The sequence below is a fragment of the Vitis vinifera genome, chromosome 6, assembly GCF_030704535.1.
Source record: "Vitis vinifera cultivar Pinot Noir 40024 chromosome 6, ASM3070453v1".
Lineage (NCBI taxonomy): Eukaryota > Viridiplantae > Streptophyta > Magnoliopsida > Vitales > Vitaceae > Vitis > Vitis vinifera.
This window is the reverse complement of record NC_081810.1, coordinates 2,149,869-2,168,639: the sequence shown is the minus strand read 5'-3', so window position 1 is coordinate 2,168,639 and position 18,771 is coordinate 2,149,869. Positions and strand designations below refer to the sequence as shown.

At 31.8% G+C, this 18,771-nt stretch overlaps 3 protein-coding genes across 3 annotated transcripts; all 3 read left to right on the top strand.

The window, feature by feature from the left end:
- Positions 1–328: 328 nt before the first annotated feature.
- On the top strand, positions 329–4,551 carry LOC100248335 (uncharacterized). The gene is made up of 7 exons (XM_010652961.3): positions 329–746; positions 1,377–1,577; positions 1,703–1,831; positions 2,873–2,983; positions 3,067–3,153; positions 3,562–4,016; positions 4,216–4,551. Coding segments are annotated over exons 1-7 (1,350 nt in total). The 5' UTR covers positions 329–380; the 3' UTR covers positions 4,217–4,551.
- A 4,577-nt stretch (positions 4,552–9,128) lies between these two features.
- Positions 9,129–13,456, top strand: LOC100263843 (uncharacterized). The gene is made up of 4 exons (XM_002285519.5): positions 9,129–9,824; positions 11,504–11,787; positions 12,365–12,595; positions 12,693–13,456. The coding sequence occupies exons 1-4, from the start codon at positions 9,425–9,427 to the stop codon at positions 13,203–13,205; spliced, it is 1,428 nt and encodes a 475-aa protein (XP_002285555.1). The 5' UTR covers positions 9,129–9,424; the 3' UTR covers positions 13,206–13,456.
- A 4,645-nt stretch (positions 13,457–18,101) lies between these two features.
- On the top strand, positions 18,102–18,743 carry LOC100258688 (histone H3.2). The gene has a single exon (XM_002285520.3). The coding sequence runs from the start codon at positions 18,192–18,194 to the stop codon at positions 18,600–18,602; it is 411 nt and encodes a 136-aa protein (XP_002285556.1). The 5' UTR covers positions 18,102–18,191; the 3' UTR covers positions 18,603–18,743.
- The last annotated feature ends 28 nt before the right edge of the window (positions 18,744–18,771 follow it).

Here is an 18,771-nt window from a genome sequence, read left to right as displayed (position 1 = left end):
TTGCTTCCGTGCCCAAAGTTTTGGGCTAGCACCTAACCAGGCTTGACCTGGCCCAATAAGAGCCCAATCAGATCATCATAGGGCCAGGCTTTATTTTACCATAAATCGAGTTCCCAAATCCAGTCCTTCACAAAATCTTTGAAAATTCTACAAATAAGGAATTGTATATAAAATATATTAATTTCAAATTGCTGATTTTATACGATAGGTAAGACTTAACGGCTAAAAAGATGAATCTAAATATGAAAATTACACGTGGCAAAATCTCAATGGTGGTATAACGTTCAATTTCCCTCCCAAATCAAAGAAATTTGAAATACAAATACAGGAGGGAGAGATTTACGACGGGGGGCTACAATCACGCTCCTCTCTTGTCGCAAATGGAAGAAGACGACTTCGGCTTGGCTCCTACAGCGCCGGCTCCCGCTCTCGTCTCGCTGTTGCCGTTTTCTCCTTCTGTCTCCCCCTCCCCCCGCCGCCTCTCCAGCAACTTCACTCAGCCCAGCCGCCCTGTCCGGGCGGCGCGGCAGCTCGCCTGGGTGGACCTCCGGGGACGCCTCGTTGGCGCCGAGGAATGCAGCTCGGCTCGGGCCATTGGCAGCGGCTTGAGACGGGAGGAGGCCGTGGCTTGGGAGCTGTTCAGCCCCATTCACCGCATCCTCATTGTCGCCGTCATCGCCGTCGCCGCCACTGAGTCGAAGAAGAATCATAGGATAATGCAGCTCAATAAGTCCGTACAGACCAGGGTTAGTTATTATTGTTTGTTTTAATAAATGAGTATATTTTTGCGTAAATATGCACTTTAAGATTCTATTTTAATGATTAGGGCTTGTTTTTCGTTCCACATTTTCAGCTTTGATATTAAGTTTTTAATAATTAATTGCGTTATTTCAATAATTGATTCTTCTTTAATGTTAATTGATGATACCCTAGCTTCATAGATTAGGGTTTCGCTTGACAGCTTATTTCCTTTCTGATTTTTCTTCAATCGATTTTGCTTCCCAATTGCTGAGATTATTTTAATCAATTAATTTTTTTTTTCTATGTATAGTTTCCTATATTTATTTGAGGTTTTGACACAATTTATCATTTGGGAGAAGACATTCTAAATTTTTCAATTGGAAATTTCTCTAAATTCAAGTATTTTATATCTATGCAATTGATAAGAAGAAGCTCCAAAATTAAATTGAAATTTTCTATATTCATGAATAATTTATCTTAAATTTAACCATCAAAGATTTTTAAGTCCATCCAAGTGATTGTTCGTGTGGAAAGTAATTCTCGGGAAAATTTAAAATCTATGCAAGTGACCATTTGTGTGAAGCACCAGTTGTGGTATATTTAATTCTATCTTCTCTCCAAATGCTTTATTTCAGGACCAGGTGCTGTTAAGTATGCAGCAGAAGCTTGATAGTCTATGTGAGCAGGTGAATAGCATTAAGGATCAGCCTGATATGTTGCTCATCAAGAATGTACTACTGCCATCAAGTGAAGTTTTTGCCTCTGATAAACTCAAACTTGTTGGTTGTGGCTGTCGGCTATGTGATCAACATCTGGGTCTTTCAAATGATTTGATGGTGAGAAATCTAATTATGTTGTTGCAAAATTGGGTTCTTTATCTTATGTTGGGGGTTTCGGTAATGGTAGCCGTGAGTTCAGTTTTGATTGTTTGACTAAAAACCCGAATCCTGTCTGATGTCAGGATAACTTGGTTAGCAAAACATCAAGTGAGGATGAGATATTTAAGTATAAAATGGAGGCAGAACAGGAGGAGCGCCGAATGTCGGATTTGTCTTGGATTTCCAGTGTCACATCTTCCATAGAAATTCAGGTAATTTTTTTTAGCTTTTTGATTTCCCATAAACATTTGCATTTTACATGGTGTTACATGACCATCAAGGTTGATTTTTTCAGTGATGTTTAATGTTTTCAGTTCTTGAATCTGACAAAATTGAAATCTTGAGTTAAGCCAAAGGAATAGTTTCTTGTTTGGATTATCCACATTTGCATTCTTCCTTGTTAAGCACTTCTTCTCTCCAAGAAATCCATTACATAGTGTTAATGGAACAAAACCTACCAAAGCTTTAATATTTTGGAATTTGCATAAAGGCCTAGGAGTGAATGGTCAAAACCACACATGGCCCCTGGAGGGGTATGTTGGTCTCAAAGTTCTTGCTCTTGTTGGATTGGAATTAAGTGTCTTGCTAATGTGTATAAATTTTTTTCCCCTGCTGCTTCCTTTCTCTTTAGATGTTGTCTTGGTTCGGTTTGGAGCTTGAGAGTTTGTTCAGATGAGTTCTGTTTTGGTGTAAAACTTTAATTGGTGTGGCATTTTGCCTCGAAGTCTATCTCTTATTTGCTAGAGAATGACTAGTTCGCTTTAGGTTAGCTTTAATGAGCACTAATTTTATATGGAATTTACTGCCCCTGCAGTAGCCATGGAGAGTCTTTTACATAATTGGTAATTATGGAGACAATTTCAGTTCCTTGCTCTTCGCATTACATATTTTTTTCCTGGATGACCTTATAAAGTCTTAGGTTGGTGCTGCGAACTTTTTTGGTCTTCCCTGGAATACCTATTGCTTTTTAGTTTTCTGATTACTCCTAAGTTTGGGATCAAATCTTGTGTCAAGACTCATCACCACTGGTGAAGGAAATGTATTCTTTTTTGTTCATACTTGGTTAGATTTGCAGCAACGTTTAGAAGGAAACAGGCACACAAAGAACACTTCTTCCTGTGGTAGTACCTCAGAATTCAACAACCTACTGAGGCAGTGGTTGAACAAGAAAGAACCATTAAAATGATAATGAATTGTTAATGGCCAGATGAAGTTTCTGTTTTTTGGTAATATCATGTGCTGTATAATTGTAGAGCACCTCAGAGCAAGATATCTGCAACCTCAAGAGGCAGTGTGAAGAAAGGGATGCCACCATAAAGGAGTTATCTGCTTTTGTCCACTCATCTAATATTGCTGGTTCCAAGGTACTATTCTACTATGTATCGTTTGCATTTTGTCTTTTCCAATTTTTTATTATTAATCTGAACTGCATTTTCCCTCGTAACAGAGGATTTCAGAGTTGGAAGACATCATAAGGAGGAAGAACTCAACGATTATTAAACTTAAGAAGGACTTGGTAACTCTAGAACAAAAGGTGCAAGCATGTTGCATTAGTTTGGGTGATAATTATATATTTAATGTGATTTTCTGATGACTCTCAATTAAGAAAACTTTCAGAATTTGAAATTTGGTGCTAGGAATGATGGGGTTAATAGTATTCTTTTGATTCTTGTCATTCCTTGTTCCTGTCGCTGTTTTCCCTTGTATTTACATGATTGAAACAATCATCCCAATGTTTTGATGTGGACTTGCATGTTGAGAAAAAAGGCATTTGCTGTCATTTTGCAACTATACCAAAGATTAAAGAAAATCACCTACAAAAGAAACTGGCAAATGATTTGTGGATAATTCAAGAAATTTTCATGTGTGATAATTGATCTGTCTTGACAATTTGATCACACCATTTTGAACTTATGTACAGAATTACTAAATAATTTTGCAGGTTGTTCAACTTAGTAGACTTCGGCGACCCTCTTTTTCTGCCACAAGCCCAAAATCTAGGCAAATCCCACTTTTGGCAGATAACCTTCTTTATGATATGGATAGTACTACTAGCCCTTCTTCCTCCTCAGATTCAGATTGTGCTCCAGAGAATAGTAGACAACCTCCTGTTGCTAAAATTCAGGAAATCCCAGCTCATAATAGTGACTTTGTTTCCAGAAGAATCCAGAAATCAGCACGGGCAAAAACATCAGGTTCCTTGGTGATGCCAACCGACTGGCATACAAAGTCCCGTCCATCAAGTCCTCTTCAAGAAAAAATGATGAATCAGACATCTGATGCAGTTTCTTCTTTTAAGCCAAAACAGTTGTTACCACCTAATGGAGGTGTCACAAAGAGTAGAAGGCGAGCTCAAATCAGATCCAATGATGTGGTACCACAGAAGAAATGGGTTTAGTAAGTATCCTTAATGATGCCATCACAACAATGTTCTAAATTTATTTTTCAAAAGGAATTTCCATAAACTTAACTCTGAAAGTTGTTGACATTTCCCTGATTATGCACAAGCAACTTTTAATCATTATTACAGGGAATGGATTAAGAATTGATATATAGTGCTCTTATGATATGGCTCTGGTTTTTCTGCTATTTGTAGGTGAAGGGACAACTTCTAACATGTAGAAGTGGATTCATGGTACCAAAAACTTGCTGCAAATCCCGCCTTCTCTTCACCAAAAGGTTGTGCTGGAAAGCCATGGAAGCCATGGGCATGCCCCATGACATATTTATAGGTGAAGAGCATTTTATTCAGGTGGTATTGTTGTTCTTGTTGTTGACCTTAAACAATTTCAGAACTACAATACTCTGATCCAGGTAGATTCTATGGTAGTATTGCTATTTAAGATGAACAATTTCTGAGAATAAATCTTGTCTTTTGATATAACATTACTATTTAAAATAGTATAATCTCTCTGAACAAATCTTCTTTTAATTTCACCATTGATGTGGCATCATCTAGAAATGGAATGGTTGAGAAGCCTCTAAAATCAACCATGGATGCTAGAGAACATGTATGATCTTAACTTTTCGTAGCTATGTTTTGAGGTCTGCTTACTTCTACTGGTTTTTTTTTTTTTTTTTTTAAATAAAAAAATAAATATTTTTGGAAAATATGTTATATCATGTTGATATAGGAATCAAAGGAGTGGTCTGGTCTTCCATGTCTTATGGTCAAGGTATTGCTAATGAGTTTGAATGGTTTTCTTTCTGACTGGTAGCCTGGTTGGTAGGTGAATGCCCCCATAAGAGGTGTGATATAAGGTTGTGGGGTTTATGATGGTTGATTGATCAAGACCTAAGTAAATAAAATATGGTAGTAGTGATTTAATAGACATTTATGATATGTCAACTGCTATGCTATATCCCATAAAATTGTGGTTTTCTGCCTTAGATGACTTAGCATCCTCCATTTTTGACTTTGTATCAACTATCAACAAATCAACTATTGAGGGAAATGATTGAGGCTTTTTGACTTCCTATTAAAGGCTCTTATATTTTTGGTTTTGTATCTTGAGAATATTTGACTTGGTTGAATGAAATAATTAATAAGTGATAATTCAAATGATTATGCATTGAATTCAAATGAATTTGTTTCTTATTATTCATAGCTTTTAATTTTCATTGTTAAAAATATTTTAATTGATTTATTGCTTCTTTTGGGGATATTATATTTTATTTGAATTCTGAATAATGAAAAGTTTTTAAGAATTTAAAGAAAATTAAAAAAAATGTGTAATTTTCAAAATTCTTAAAAAAATATATAATTTTACATACGAAGGAGTTGAAAATTAGAATAAATATATATATAAAAAAAGGTTGTTAAAATCCTTGTTAGTAAAAACTTATTGAGACAAAACCTAAATAAAGAAAAAAAAAGCGCATATGAATAAGCCTGCTAAAATATTGTGATTTTTATTAATAGATTTTTTTTTTATAGAAAGAGGAAAATAAATTAAATATATATATTTGAGATGTATGGAAAAATAAATGACTATTCAATCATATTAATAAATGTTCTTAACAAACTTTTCATTTCATAACAAATATTTTTTTATTTTTAAAAAATAAATTTTTGTTTATTTTTCTCATAAGAAGACAAAAGGTTTGTGGTCGTAATGTGGCATCCATTTCATTAATGAAAGTCTTACCTTATCTCCAAAGTAAAGGAATACAATTGAAATAGGACCTAAGATTGAGGGCTCATTGGTCCACCAATTGGACCCACCATGTGCTACAATTGTTGACCTAATCATCATACACGTCACCCACTCTTCATTCTCATTTCTCCGCCCACGTCACCTTCATAATATTGTTTTTCAGATTTTGATATAAATAAAGTACTTTTAGTAATGTGTTATATGAAAAAAAAAATGTTTTTAGAAACAAAATGTGCAAAATGTTACCCTAAAAATCACATCAAATTATTCTCTATATTTTTTTAAATTGATTTTAAAAATTTTATAAAAATTCTAAATTTTTCCAAAGAATTTAAAATAGAAAAATACAAAAAATGGCTATTGAAAGTCCTCTCGTCTTATTATTTAATGGTATAAATTAAATTAAAATTACATATGTCCATCATATTTTATAAATTAGGGGTGCAATCTCAATAGCATATATTGAATTAATCGTTGACTTAAATTCAAATAAAAAATAATTTATATTTGCTTAAAATCTAACTCGATATAATTGATAACCCGAATTCATCATGTTGGATTGGTTATATGAATTCACCCAATCAAAACTTGAATTAGGTTAGTTGGGTTGCACCAAAGAGAATGTGATTAAGGTGTTAGCAAATAACGGGAAAGGTAAAATGAAATACACAAGGATGAATTTGAAGTCAAAGGTGAAGTGAGATTGTTGGATCAACATTGCTCCACCTCCAAATATTCTATATTTAACCTATAAATATCCTTCATCTTAGTCAAAAGGTAGTCCGTACTTCAAGTGTCCTACCACCTCTTCCATTTTCCCACATTTTTTTCAAGCTAGCTTTTCACACATTCCCTGAAATGATTTGGGTTTTCAATACCCAAAGCCCAAAAGTGGCATCCAATTAAACGTTTTTAGGTAAATTTAGTGGTGGTATAAAATAGAATAGAATATGCATATACAATGATTTCATATCCCACTAAAACATATCCCATATAAATGTTTTACAGATATAATATTTTAAAGTAGTATATTTTATATCATATTACATTTATATTTAATTTATAAAATAAATACAAATTTTAAATATATATTATTTTTAATATTTAAAATAAAAATTATATCATATTTATTTTTTTCAATTTTAAAAAAATGAAATTTTTGTTATGTTTAATAATATTTATGATTAAATTATTTAAACTTTACAAATAAAATTTTTTATATTATGTTATTTAATATATAAAAATAATTTATATATTATATATTAATATTATTTTATAAATATTTTTTTAATTTTTCTTTTTAATCATAAATTTAATTTATAATAAAAAAATATATAAAATGAGTATTTTAAAAAATAAAAATTCTCAATAAATTGATCCCCTTATTTATCTCATTTATTGGGTTGGGTTGGGTCGGGTTAGTCCACTTGGACACCCAAACCCAAATCCAACAGTGTCTCCTGCTAACTCTTAATCCAATTTTAAAGAATTTTTCAAAAACATCCCTTATATCTATTTTACTAAAATGCAAAATTTTAACGAATTTTCAGTAAAGAAATCAAATTTGCTTGGCATTGGTTTTGGAGGAGGGAGGAGGTACTCAAGAGAACCATGAGATCGTTTCACATTTTAGAATCCAAAATATCAACGCACGTGAACCTCTGATTTGATTGCACCCTCAACTCCAACCCCACCTTCATTTTATGGAAAAATGTCACTTTCATTTTTCATTTTCTTCTCCGCTAACAAATAAAATAAAAATCAATTTACAATAATTAATAGCATAAATTAATATAAAGTTTTTACAAGGCTGATGCCTTTATTTCTTCACATTAATTACAACTTTCCAAATTCCCACCTACTATGAAAAAGAAAGTATTATTATTAAGATTTTATTTTTATTAAATTATTTAAAATTAAAATATTATTTCTAATTTCTTTTTTCATCTTAATATTAATTTTTCATATTTAGTTTTACTCATGTTTGGAATTGCTACTACGTGAAGCAATGATGATTTAAAAATTTATTATTTATTTATTGGATTTGGTCTGTTTATTTTTTATTTATTGAATCCTATGAAAGTGAAATCAAATTGTGTCCATGTGAAATTTTCATTAAAATTTGGTAATTTCCAAATTTTTTAATTGGATGACTTGTCGGCCCATCCAAACAATAATGAATGTCTAATAAATATAAATATAAATATATTTTTTCTATAATCATCAATATTATAAAACTCTTGTAAGAGTTGGAGACTTATTAGCTGAATTAAGAGCCACGTTATTACTCTTAAGAAGTTATTATTTATGTTTATGCTAATTTTAAAAATAAAAATTTGATATATAAAATTATTTTACGTAAATACCAATTAAGGTAGTTCAATTGTCTACGACGAATATTAAGATCTTGAAAAGTGTAATTTTAGTATATGATATATAGTTTTAAGTTCGAATCCTATCACTGATGATATTCCTAATTTATCTTGTGCTAATTATTATATGCGAGTCAACACCCCTACGTAATTATTCTACTTTAAATCATGATTGAATAAGTATGTTTGATTTAATAAAATAAATATAATGAAACCAATTTTAAAATACTTCGCACTCGGTAACGAAAAGATTTTAAAAATTTTCAACAGCTTTATATTTACAAACTAACCCAACAATTCTTACATAATTATATTCATGCCACATTCTAGAAGGTGAAAAGCACTCAAGACCTTCTAGACTTTATCATTAAAAATAAATAAAATAGATAGGAAAAAAAAATGCCCACTAGGATTTGGATAACTTTAAAATATTTTCCACTCCAAAAACTTTTCAAAAGAGGCGATACCACCGAATCAACACATTTGGCCTTTTCTAAGTCTTCTTCTTATAATATTTCGCCCCTCCCTTCAAATAATTGTGAAAATATATTTTTCTTATGTTTTAAAAAATAATTATATAAACATATAAAATAATTAAAAATAAAACATTAGATATAAAAATAATTTTTAAAATATATATATTTTTTTTACAAAACATCAAAAAATGGTTTCACAAAACGGTTTTTAAAGAATGTGTTTTAGAATTATTTTTAAAAATAATTACCAAACCAGTGCCAAGAGAATATTAATTATTGGTTTTAAAATTTATAATAAAATAGTTTTTTTTGTACTTAAAAAATCTTAACAATCAATTAAGGAGAGTTTCTCAAATTTAAAATTTTCCAAAAGTTATTAGTTTTTAGAATTTTTTTTGTTTTAAGGTAGATCAAAATCTTTTTTATTTTTAAAATTAAGTATTATTTTTAAATTAAATATCTACAGAAAATCAATCTATAACTTCTGAATGCGATATACCTTATGTCAGACGTTACTATTTTTTTCCCCAATTATTATAATTATAATTATTACTGGTTGCTGGGAATTTTGAGGAAGTCAGAAACCTAGTATTATTTTTTTATAAAGATTCATGGAACATGTGAATTTTCTCTCCTATTTTCCTTTCTATCTCTCCTCTTCTCCCCAAGCCAAAACCCGATTCAACAATTATATAATTCGGTAATTCACTTCTCAATGACGATGAATTTCGAGTTTTGATGAGTTTTTGTGGTTGAATTTTTCAAAAAAAAAAAAAAAAGGGTGAAAATTGGAGAAGAAAATGACAATGGATCGAGGGCAAGCATCGGAGAGAGTTACCGTAGTGCTGTCGATCGAGTGCTTGAAGGGGAGCTCCAAGGGCGACGAGTGGACCGGCGACATGCTTCAGACAGGCGACATAGTGGAGGAGATAAAGATCGGAAACTCCGTGTCCGTACGGGCGCCGTTCAAGAACGGCAAGGTCGGAGTCCAGAGGCTTCTGCACAGCTCCTTCAAGTCCAGGGATACCTCGATCCAGGTCCGAGTTCGGCGGGGAGATGACGAGCTCGCTGAGTTGCAGGCGTGTATTGTGCCGAACGAGTCGGCTGGGAAAAAGCAGTACATGTTGAGAGCGATTGATGATCCGAACTACGCCGTCGGATTCTGTGATCGGACGGAGTCGGAGTGCTTCGCTTTGCAAGGTTAGCCGCCATTGATTTGACTTTGGTTTCTCCGTTTTCTCATTGTTGTTCGTACGCGTGAAGCCACTGGTTCACACGCTTGAGTTTCAATTTTCGACCAATCTCACATTTGAAATTTTTTATCAATTTTTGTCATAACTCTTCAAATCATTGTGTTAGAAACTGATTTTATCATCGTTATTATTATACATACACTACAAATTTCACCGGAGATTGATTTTTTTTTTTTTTTCATTACAAAATTTTCATATTTATGTAATTTTTGAATTATTTCTCTGAGACATATTGAATGTGGGCGCTCAGAAAAAGGTAATTAGGCTAATTTCCAGGAAAAACTTATGAAATTAGGCTATTATTTTTAAACTTAAATTTTTACACATGGTTAATGAAAATTGATTTCTCCAAATTGTCATCTTACAAAGTCAATGACATGTACTGGAATATCTGTGTGTGTATATTGGAAGAATATGGTTTTAGTTTATGGAGATTTAAAGTTTTCTCTCCATTAAGTAGGAAGCAGGTCGGTTTTCTAGTAGATATGGTTTTTGGTTTGGTAGTATGAACAATTGGGTGTTTTTTCATGGATGGGGTCTTTCAATTGTTTGGTAGTTTGAATTCTTCTGGTCGGAAGCAATGGATTCGAACCGCGTGTGGGCATCTGGCAGAAGCTAGGTGAGGTTATAGGTGTCAGTTTTTTGACCAGAGTATCGAATTATTCAGGAACTGGGATATTACCAAACCATGTCAGACTGAAAATGATTGACCCTCTCCTCCACTTGGACAACTTGCCAACTGCCATGTTTAATGACTCGAGTGGCTTTGAAGTTTGAACCCTACATTGGCCCTTAAACAGATTTTGGGTTGTTTGTTGTTTTCATTTGTTTTGTCAAACAGCCACTTTACTTTTGGAGGATTCCGCTCTTTTAGGTGCAATTGTCCCGTCTGAAAGGTAGCGTTGCCCTTCTTTTGACTCAATCGCGTGACCCTCGTGAACTCCTTTTCCATAAGTTGACTTCAATTCTAGCTTGATTCTTCTACCTGAATTAGTTCACCGACATTTTTCTACCTAACATGGTTCTGTCCAAATGGGGTTTTGCTTTCTAGATCTGGGTGTGATAACCATGTACCGGCCTGAAAATGAAGACATATGTTTAATATGAGTCTAGGCCAGTGAAAAAAAGTGCTGTTTTTGTACTGAATTAAGTATGAATTTTGAATGATCTGAAATGATTTAGATTTTGTAAGTAATGACTAAGCAAAAATGTGGTGAGAGCATTTGGCCATGGAGCTGTATGCATGGACACTTTGTATTTGGCCGAGTATTAGAGTAGTTCATTTTGCCTGTTATTTACACCATAATGGTAGGTGAGAACATGTGAAGTTTGTGAACTCAAACTTAAGTGATCTAGTCTAATCATCAATGTTGGTTATTTTTCATAACTAAGTTTATGTTGGTTGTTTTTCATGTTAATCAATCAGCCAAGCTTTATGTTTTGTTTTTTGTCATCATCTGATATTTAACAAATAGTTCTCAACTAGCAATGATGGTATATGACTAATTTTATGACCCCCTAAACATCTCAGATTTGTTATTGTTCATAGCTCTGCATGAGAATTGAACTCAATCAGCTCAGAAGTTTCTTCCTTTTTCATGTGAAATAATAAGTTATTTTCTGCAGCTTCAAGGAACTCCAGGATGGTTAGTGCACTAACCAGGACTCAGCTTCAAGACGGATACGTCGCATATCCATGGGGGAGAAAAATGCAGGAGTTTCTATCAGTTCCCAATTCAAGTTGCTTTCTTTCTATACTCCTCCTTCCAAAGTCTTCGGATCGAGCTGCCTCTCGTTACAATGACCTAGAGGACACCCTTGCTAGAGCAAATGCATGGCTCACTGCATCTCAGTCTGCTGGGGTTCCCGTTGTCTTCATGAACATCCACACTGAGTCCCTCCTTACCAAGGTAAGTTCCCAACTCCTGATAGGCATTATGATTGATCCTCCGCTATTTCTTTGTAGTTTGACATGGCCAATAAACATTAGAAATAAGGTTTTAGGTTCATCATATACGAGTAAAGGGTCAGCAGGTTTGTTCACAATCTTGCAGAAAACCTTAATACAAAAACAACTGCCTACATTTACCTTCATTTTGTGTTGGGAAACGGATTGATAGCACGATGAATGACTAAATTTAAACACCAATGGTCTTATAATTTTAGTAATTTTCCAAAGGAAGGCAGTGATCACCATTATTTATTGGGCGACCACATGTGAGGAATGAAGATAAGTGTCTGTAGGAATGACATGTTCAAGCACATAGTATAAACCTTGACTATAGAAATCACAGAAGAAAATTTTCACATTGAAGGATCATTATGTAGTGCAACAGAAGGGGTTCTGTAGGTTTAGTTTAATGAATGTGATCCTGTCAACAGATAACAAAATCAGGAAACATGATCATAGAAGCATTCAAGTTTGAGAGCCTCGTCCTAATAGACTCAGCAAAACTAATCCTTCACTATATTTTTTCTTTTTGATAGATATCTGGAGAGACAGCTTCTTCCACTGTGAATATTGCTGGTTCATTGTCAGATTTAGCTAATCTGGCAAATGCTAGCCTGTATGGTTTTGAGGATTACCATGGTGTGGACATTGGAGTGGTTAGGGCTGTTCGTCTCTGGTATGCACCTCTAGGGTGTGAGTTTCCAATGGAGATCAAAATCAAAGAAAGTGATACAAAGCTCGGGTTTGCCATTAGTCGCACAGAAGAGGTTTGTTATCACACTTCAGGTCTTAAAATTTTATTCAGAAGTAGATGGTACTCTATATTACAAGTATTTTGCTTAAAGATTCCTCTGTAATCGACAGGGCTTTATATACATATCATCAGTCATTGATGGTGATGACAATGCACCTTCAACCCGGTCGGGTCTTAGCAACCTTTACAAAGAAGCAATGGCTGCATCTAAGTTGCTTGTAGTCTCAAGAGTATCAAACCAGAAAGTTCTTCCATGGATGGTTTCTTCAACAGGAGCAATCCGATGCTTCGACACAGTCTCTCTCAGCCAGAAGCTGTCACTGCATCGGCATGCCAAGGTGCCTATCCTCATTCATGTTTTCTTGTGGAACCAAGCATTGGCTTCTACCAGTGGATGCAGCACCAGGTCTGGGGCCATCTCCACCCCACCTGTCATGGCATTGCCCCCTGAAATTCAATTGGCTCGTCAACCAAATGAGAATCAAATAATGCCTCTGCCCCCTGAAGCTCCTGATGACAGTATATCTTTAAGTGATGGGCGTGATCTGAGGCCGGGTAGAGACACAGCTGGGGACGTTTCCTTCAGATTCCACGATTTTGCACTTCCAAACAACTGGGTATGATTTTTGGTCTGTACCGTATTTTCTTCATTTGGTTGTTGTACATAGAAAAAAATCTTGTAACACTACTATAGGTTGAAGCTGGTTTTTCATGGTTAGCTGGAAAGAAGATAAAAAGGGTATAGAAGTATTCACAGAATAGAGTGTATTGTGCCGAACGACGTATCATTGTTCCCTTTAGTCATATGGGTTTTAGGATGTAAGAACTTTTGAGATAGCAAGTGCCACTCATCTTCTTCCTTTTTCCTCTGTAACCAGTAAGTGGTCAAAAGGCTTGGTTTCTAATATAAGTTGCAGGTAGGTACAAGATCAATCTTACCAGTTTGATATATCTGAGGAGTAAGACTTTTCCAGGTGATTGTTTTATCTCAACAACAAATATTCGTTTCTAGCCAAGAATAATTCTCAATTTCGAGTATTCAGAGCCATATTTACCCTTTTTTTTCTCGTGGAAGTTTGAAAACTGGATCTTTCCGCAAGTTTAGGACTTATAACTATACAGAGAGAGAGAGAGAGAGAGAGACCACCTTGAATATTATGGCCATATGGGATAGGTCCATGATTTTGGCTAGGTGGGTCGAAAGTGAAATCTATTATAAGGGATAGGTCCATGAGCTTGGCTTTGTGAATGCGGAGGATGAAATTGAATAGCAGGAGTTGTTGCCATCGCATTTGCTGTTGACAGAGATAAGTGGCTGGCAATGTGGTGCTACCTCATTGACTTATGCATCTTTCACAAGGTCCATAACCCCTATTAGTAGGCCTAATATGTCAACTTGAGTTGGTATAAAGCTTCTCGAGAAAACTAGATTCAGTGACCACCGAATTACCCATCTCTACCCACCCATTTGATTAATGCTTACCAAAAAATTTAGGTCTTTGGAGACCAAGTACAAAATAAGACATAAAAAAGAGAAAAAAATAATACTAAGCTATACAGTGGAAGGAGGTCAAACTATAAAATAGTGATATAAAATAACAAAATCTAAATATGTACATTAATTGTATGCAAACAAATGTAGTTTGATTTGAAACTTTATAGTTTTAAAGTCTATATATTTTGGATTTTTCTTGAAGTTCTCAATTCGGACCATGTTTAGTTTTTGAGCAAAGAAATAAAAAAAAAAAAAAAAAAAGGGAAAAGGGTTTGTGATATTATGAAATTTTTTGAGAAAAAACACATAAAGGAAATGAGGGAGAAAAATATTAAAAATATTTTATTCTTTTTTTTTTAAGTAAATGTTCTAAAAATGTGAAGAAAGTACATTTTTAACAATTAATTTTCTTTCCCTTTTTCATAGAAAACTAAATTAGATAAAATATTTATAAATTTTCTTTAGAGTTTTTCCTTTCTTTAAAATTTCTAGGAATGAAACATAATCTTAATAAGTCATCCGTATAACCACTGTCTTATGGCTCGTTAGATCTTGTGTTTTCCTTACTTGTTTTTAAGAGAACAAAAAACATTTAAAGAAAAAGGATATTAATATTTTCATTAATTTTTTAAATAATAATAATAATTTTATTAATAATATTTTATTTAAAATGAATAATGAGTAAATTTAAGTGTTTTTTAACATGTAAATGAGCTAAGGTTTTCATTCCATTTACATATTTGGTACTCAAGTACCAAAATAATATTCTAAAATGTTTTGATTTAAAATTGATTGAATTGATTTTTTGAATTCCAAGTTATTCTTGAAAATTAATAGATTCACTCAAGAATTTAAATTATTAGTTATGTCTTATTTAATTTATGATCCATTTCCCTAATAAAAATATTTTAAAAATTATATATGGCTTTGTGTATGGTAGAAACAATAAAATCATGACTCAGATTACTTTTAGCAGTTATATTTGTTTTTTGAATTCTAAATTATTTAAAAAAATTGTTAAACCTAATAATAAATTCAATGCAAATTGTAGTTTGATTTAAAGTTTATTTTCTTAATGAGAAATTTTATAAAAAATGTAACTATGTACAAAAAAGAAATAATAAAGTCATTATAAACTAATTATTATTCATAATTTTATGATATTAATTGATTTATTACTTGAGCTTTACTTTAAAAAATTTAGACTCGTTAATGAATCTAATGCATTAAATCGTGTTTTATTTGGAATTTATTTTATCTAGTTAAAAAAACTGAAAAATAATGATTATATGTAAAAAAATAAACAATAAAGTTTTTCTAAACTAATTTTTGTATAAATTTTTTTAGTATTAGTAGGGTCACTATTTAAGTTTTAAGCTGTTTTTTAAAACTACTCATTTCGTTAGTAAATCAAAAACATTGAATCTCACTTAATTTAAGAATTATTTATTTAATTAAAAAATTTATAAAAATATGATATATGTAAAAAAAAACTAACAAAGTCATTTAAAATAATTTTCATCTATTACTTTTTAATGTTTTTGAATTGTATCACTTTTTACAACTAATTAAATCGATTTTAAAGTTTCAAATTATTTTTGAAAATTAATAAATTTTATTTATTAATTATAATTTATTTTTATAATGAAAAATTTCAGATAAATTAAAACAAATTTATAAAAATACATATAATTTAAAGAAAAATCATATTTGAAGATTTTCCGTATTGGTACTAGATTGTGGAGAGATAAAAAGAATAATGTTGTATTCAATTTTATTTGTTTTTTTAAATATAATTTTTTTTTTGAAAACGTTTACATTGTATATAAAGAATAAATTAAAAAACTGTTTTTAATATTTGCCTTTTAAAACAATATTTTGTTCCTAAAGACAATTAGTGTTCCGCGCTCCAAACATAATTCAATGGCCAAAGAAACCTCCAAGGTTGAAGGGCCGAATATGCAAGTGCGCTGAGACACTAAGGCCTATTTGGTTGTTGTTTCCAAAAACTATTTTCCCTTTTTTAGAACATAAAACACTCAAAAACACATTTCATAATTGTTCAAATGGGATAATTGTGTTTTGGACCCAATTAGGCCCAAAAATTAAGATTTGACCCATAATTAATGGAAAAAATATAAAATATGAAGAGACCAATATACCTTTAAAATTATTTTGAGTATTTTCTATCATAATGTTTGACAAAATTTTTTATCTTAATTTTTTTAATAATTATTCTAAAAATTTATTATTTTTAGAAAACTATTTAAAAAAAAATACATTCTAAAAATATATAATTTAAAAAAAAAAAAATAACTTTGACATATTTTTAGTTATTTTTTACATACATAATTTTAAATATATATATTTTTCAAGATGTTTGATTTTTAAATAATAATAATTTATATTTTCATTTTTTTGGAAAATGGTGTATTTTTTTTTTTCCAAATCACTAAATTATATTAAATTTGATTGAAGTTTACAAAATGAATAAAATTTAAATTAATATTTTTCTACTTTCTTTTTTAAAATTTAAAATTTCCACTCCTAGAAAAAAAAAAAACATTTGCAAATAACAAACCACAAACACTCAAACTCTCAAAAAATGTATCCTACAACAAATTGAACCAAATCGCAAATAGTGTTAGTGATGGTGGCAACGCTGCAACCCGAACATCACATGGGCAACAAAAGTGGGCAAATATGTGTGTGAGATAGATAAGAGGAGTGGGGAAGTGGAGGTGTTGAGATGAAAGAGGAAGAGAGAAGTGTGGATTATGTGAAACGAGAGGGAGAGATCGTAAGGGATACCAAATGAAGAAGAAAGTGCAGATGATATCGTGAAAATGATGTTTTTTTTATAATTATTATTGCAATAAAAAAAAGAAACAAAAAATGATTAAATTTTTTTATATTAAAAATGCATACAATTTTTAAATTTATAAAAATATTTGAAAAATGGATATAAGTTTTTTTTAATATAAATTTATTTGTATTTAAAATATTAAGTTAATCCAAGAAAATATAATTTTTAAAAAATAAATAAACATGTTGAAAATGATTTATATTTACAGACTAATTTAATTGTTAAATTATTTTTATGTTTAAGCACATATTTATTATTTTTATTTTAAAAATTAGAATAATTGGAATGGATGTTGAAGGGATAAGATTTGGTAGAAAATAAGAGATAAAAAGGACAAATAATTAAGAAATTTTTAAATAAATATATCTTTATAAATTATAAAATATTGAATTAATAATATTTTTTTTTGGTATTTAAAATAATAAACTTTGTCTAATTTTGCATAATTATCGATATTTTCTTTAAATATTTATAGGCAATGTTTTTACAATTAGTTTAGAGGGCTAACAAAAGTTTTAAATTTGAATTATAATTTTATATTTATTTTTTCTTTTTATTAAAAAGTCTAACCAATTATTGAAGGGATCACCTTAATGAGTCTTAATCCCCATTAAGTATGATATTTAACCGTTTATTACTAAAATAATTTATCTTCTTATTTGTTTTAATTAAAATAAAATAAAAACTATAATCCAAATTTAAAATAAAATAAAAACTTAAAATATAATTTCATTTTCCCATCAAATCTATCGCACTCTTATTATTATATTTGTTAAATTTCTTTTTTATTTATATATATTTTTATAAATAAAAAAGAGTTACGGAGAAAATATTAAATTTAAAAAAAACTTTTAAATATGTTTTTTATTTTATTTGTTCTAAAAATTATTTTTTATTTTTGTTTTTAAGAAAAAAAACAGTTTTTGAGAATTCAGTTTTCAAAGGCAATTTTATTTCAGAAAACACTAAAAACGTTTTTTATAACAGTTTTAAAAAACAAGGACTAATCCTATTACCTTATTTGTAGCACACACGGATAGTGATCCGCGTGACACTACTGGAGAAAATATCAGCCGTTGATTACCTCACTAATCTAGCGGTCGATATCGCCCTTCCAAAACCACAAATTTCAAAGCTCCCGCCCTTGCACACCACTCTCCGCTACAAATACGCCCCTCCTCAACAAGATGTTCCATCGTTCTACATCTATACAAACGCATACCAATTTCTGATTTTGAAAAGAGTGAAATGGCTCGCACCAAGCAGACCGCTAGGAAGTCCACGGGAGGGAAGGCTCCGAGAAAGCAGCTGGCCACCAAGGCTGCTCGGAAGTCTGCGCCGGCCACGGGAGGAGTGAAGAAGCCCCACAGGTTCAGGCCCGGAACGGTGGCGCTGAGGGAGATCAGGAAGTACCAGAAGAGCACTGAGCTTTTGATCAGGAAGCTGCCGTTCCAGAGGCTGGTTAGGGAGATTGCTCAGGACTTTAAGACGGATCTGAGGTTTCAGAGCAGCGCTGTGGCTGCTCTCCAGGAGGCGGCGGAGGCGTACCTGGTTGGTCTCTTTGAGGACACCAATCTCTGCGCCATTCACGCCAAGAGAGTCACCATCATGCCCAAGGACATCCAGCTCGCTCGCAGAATCCGCGGCGAGAGAGCTTAGATTAGTTCCACTATAACATTAAATGACCAAATCTAGGTTTTCCACTCTAGGTGTTTCTCTCCGTGCTTTCTTTTCAGGATACAGTAATGGAGATGTAAATGTTTGGAAATCTAATGTTCGATTGGATCGCTTTTGTTTCTACTGATTTTGGTTTTGCCATATAGCTATT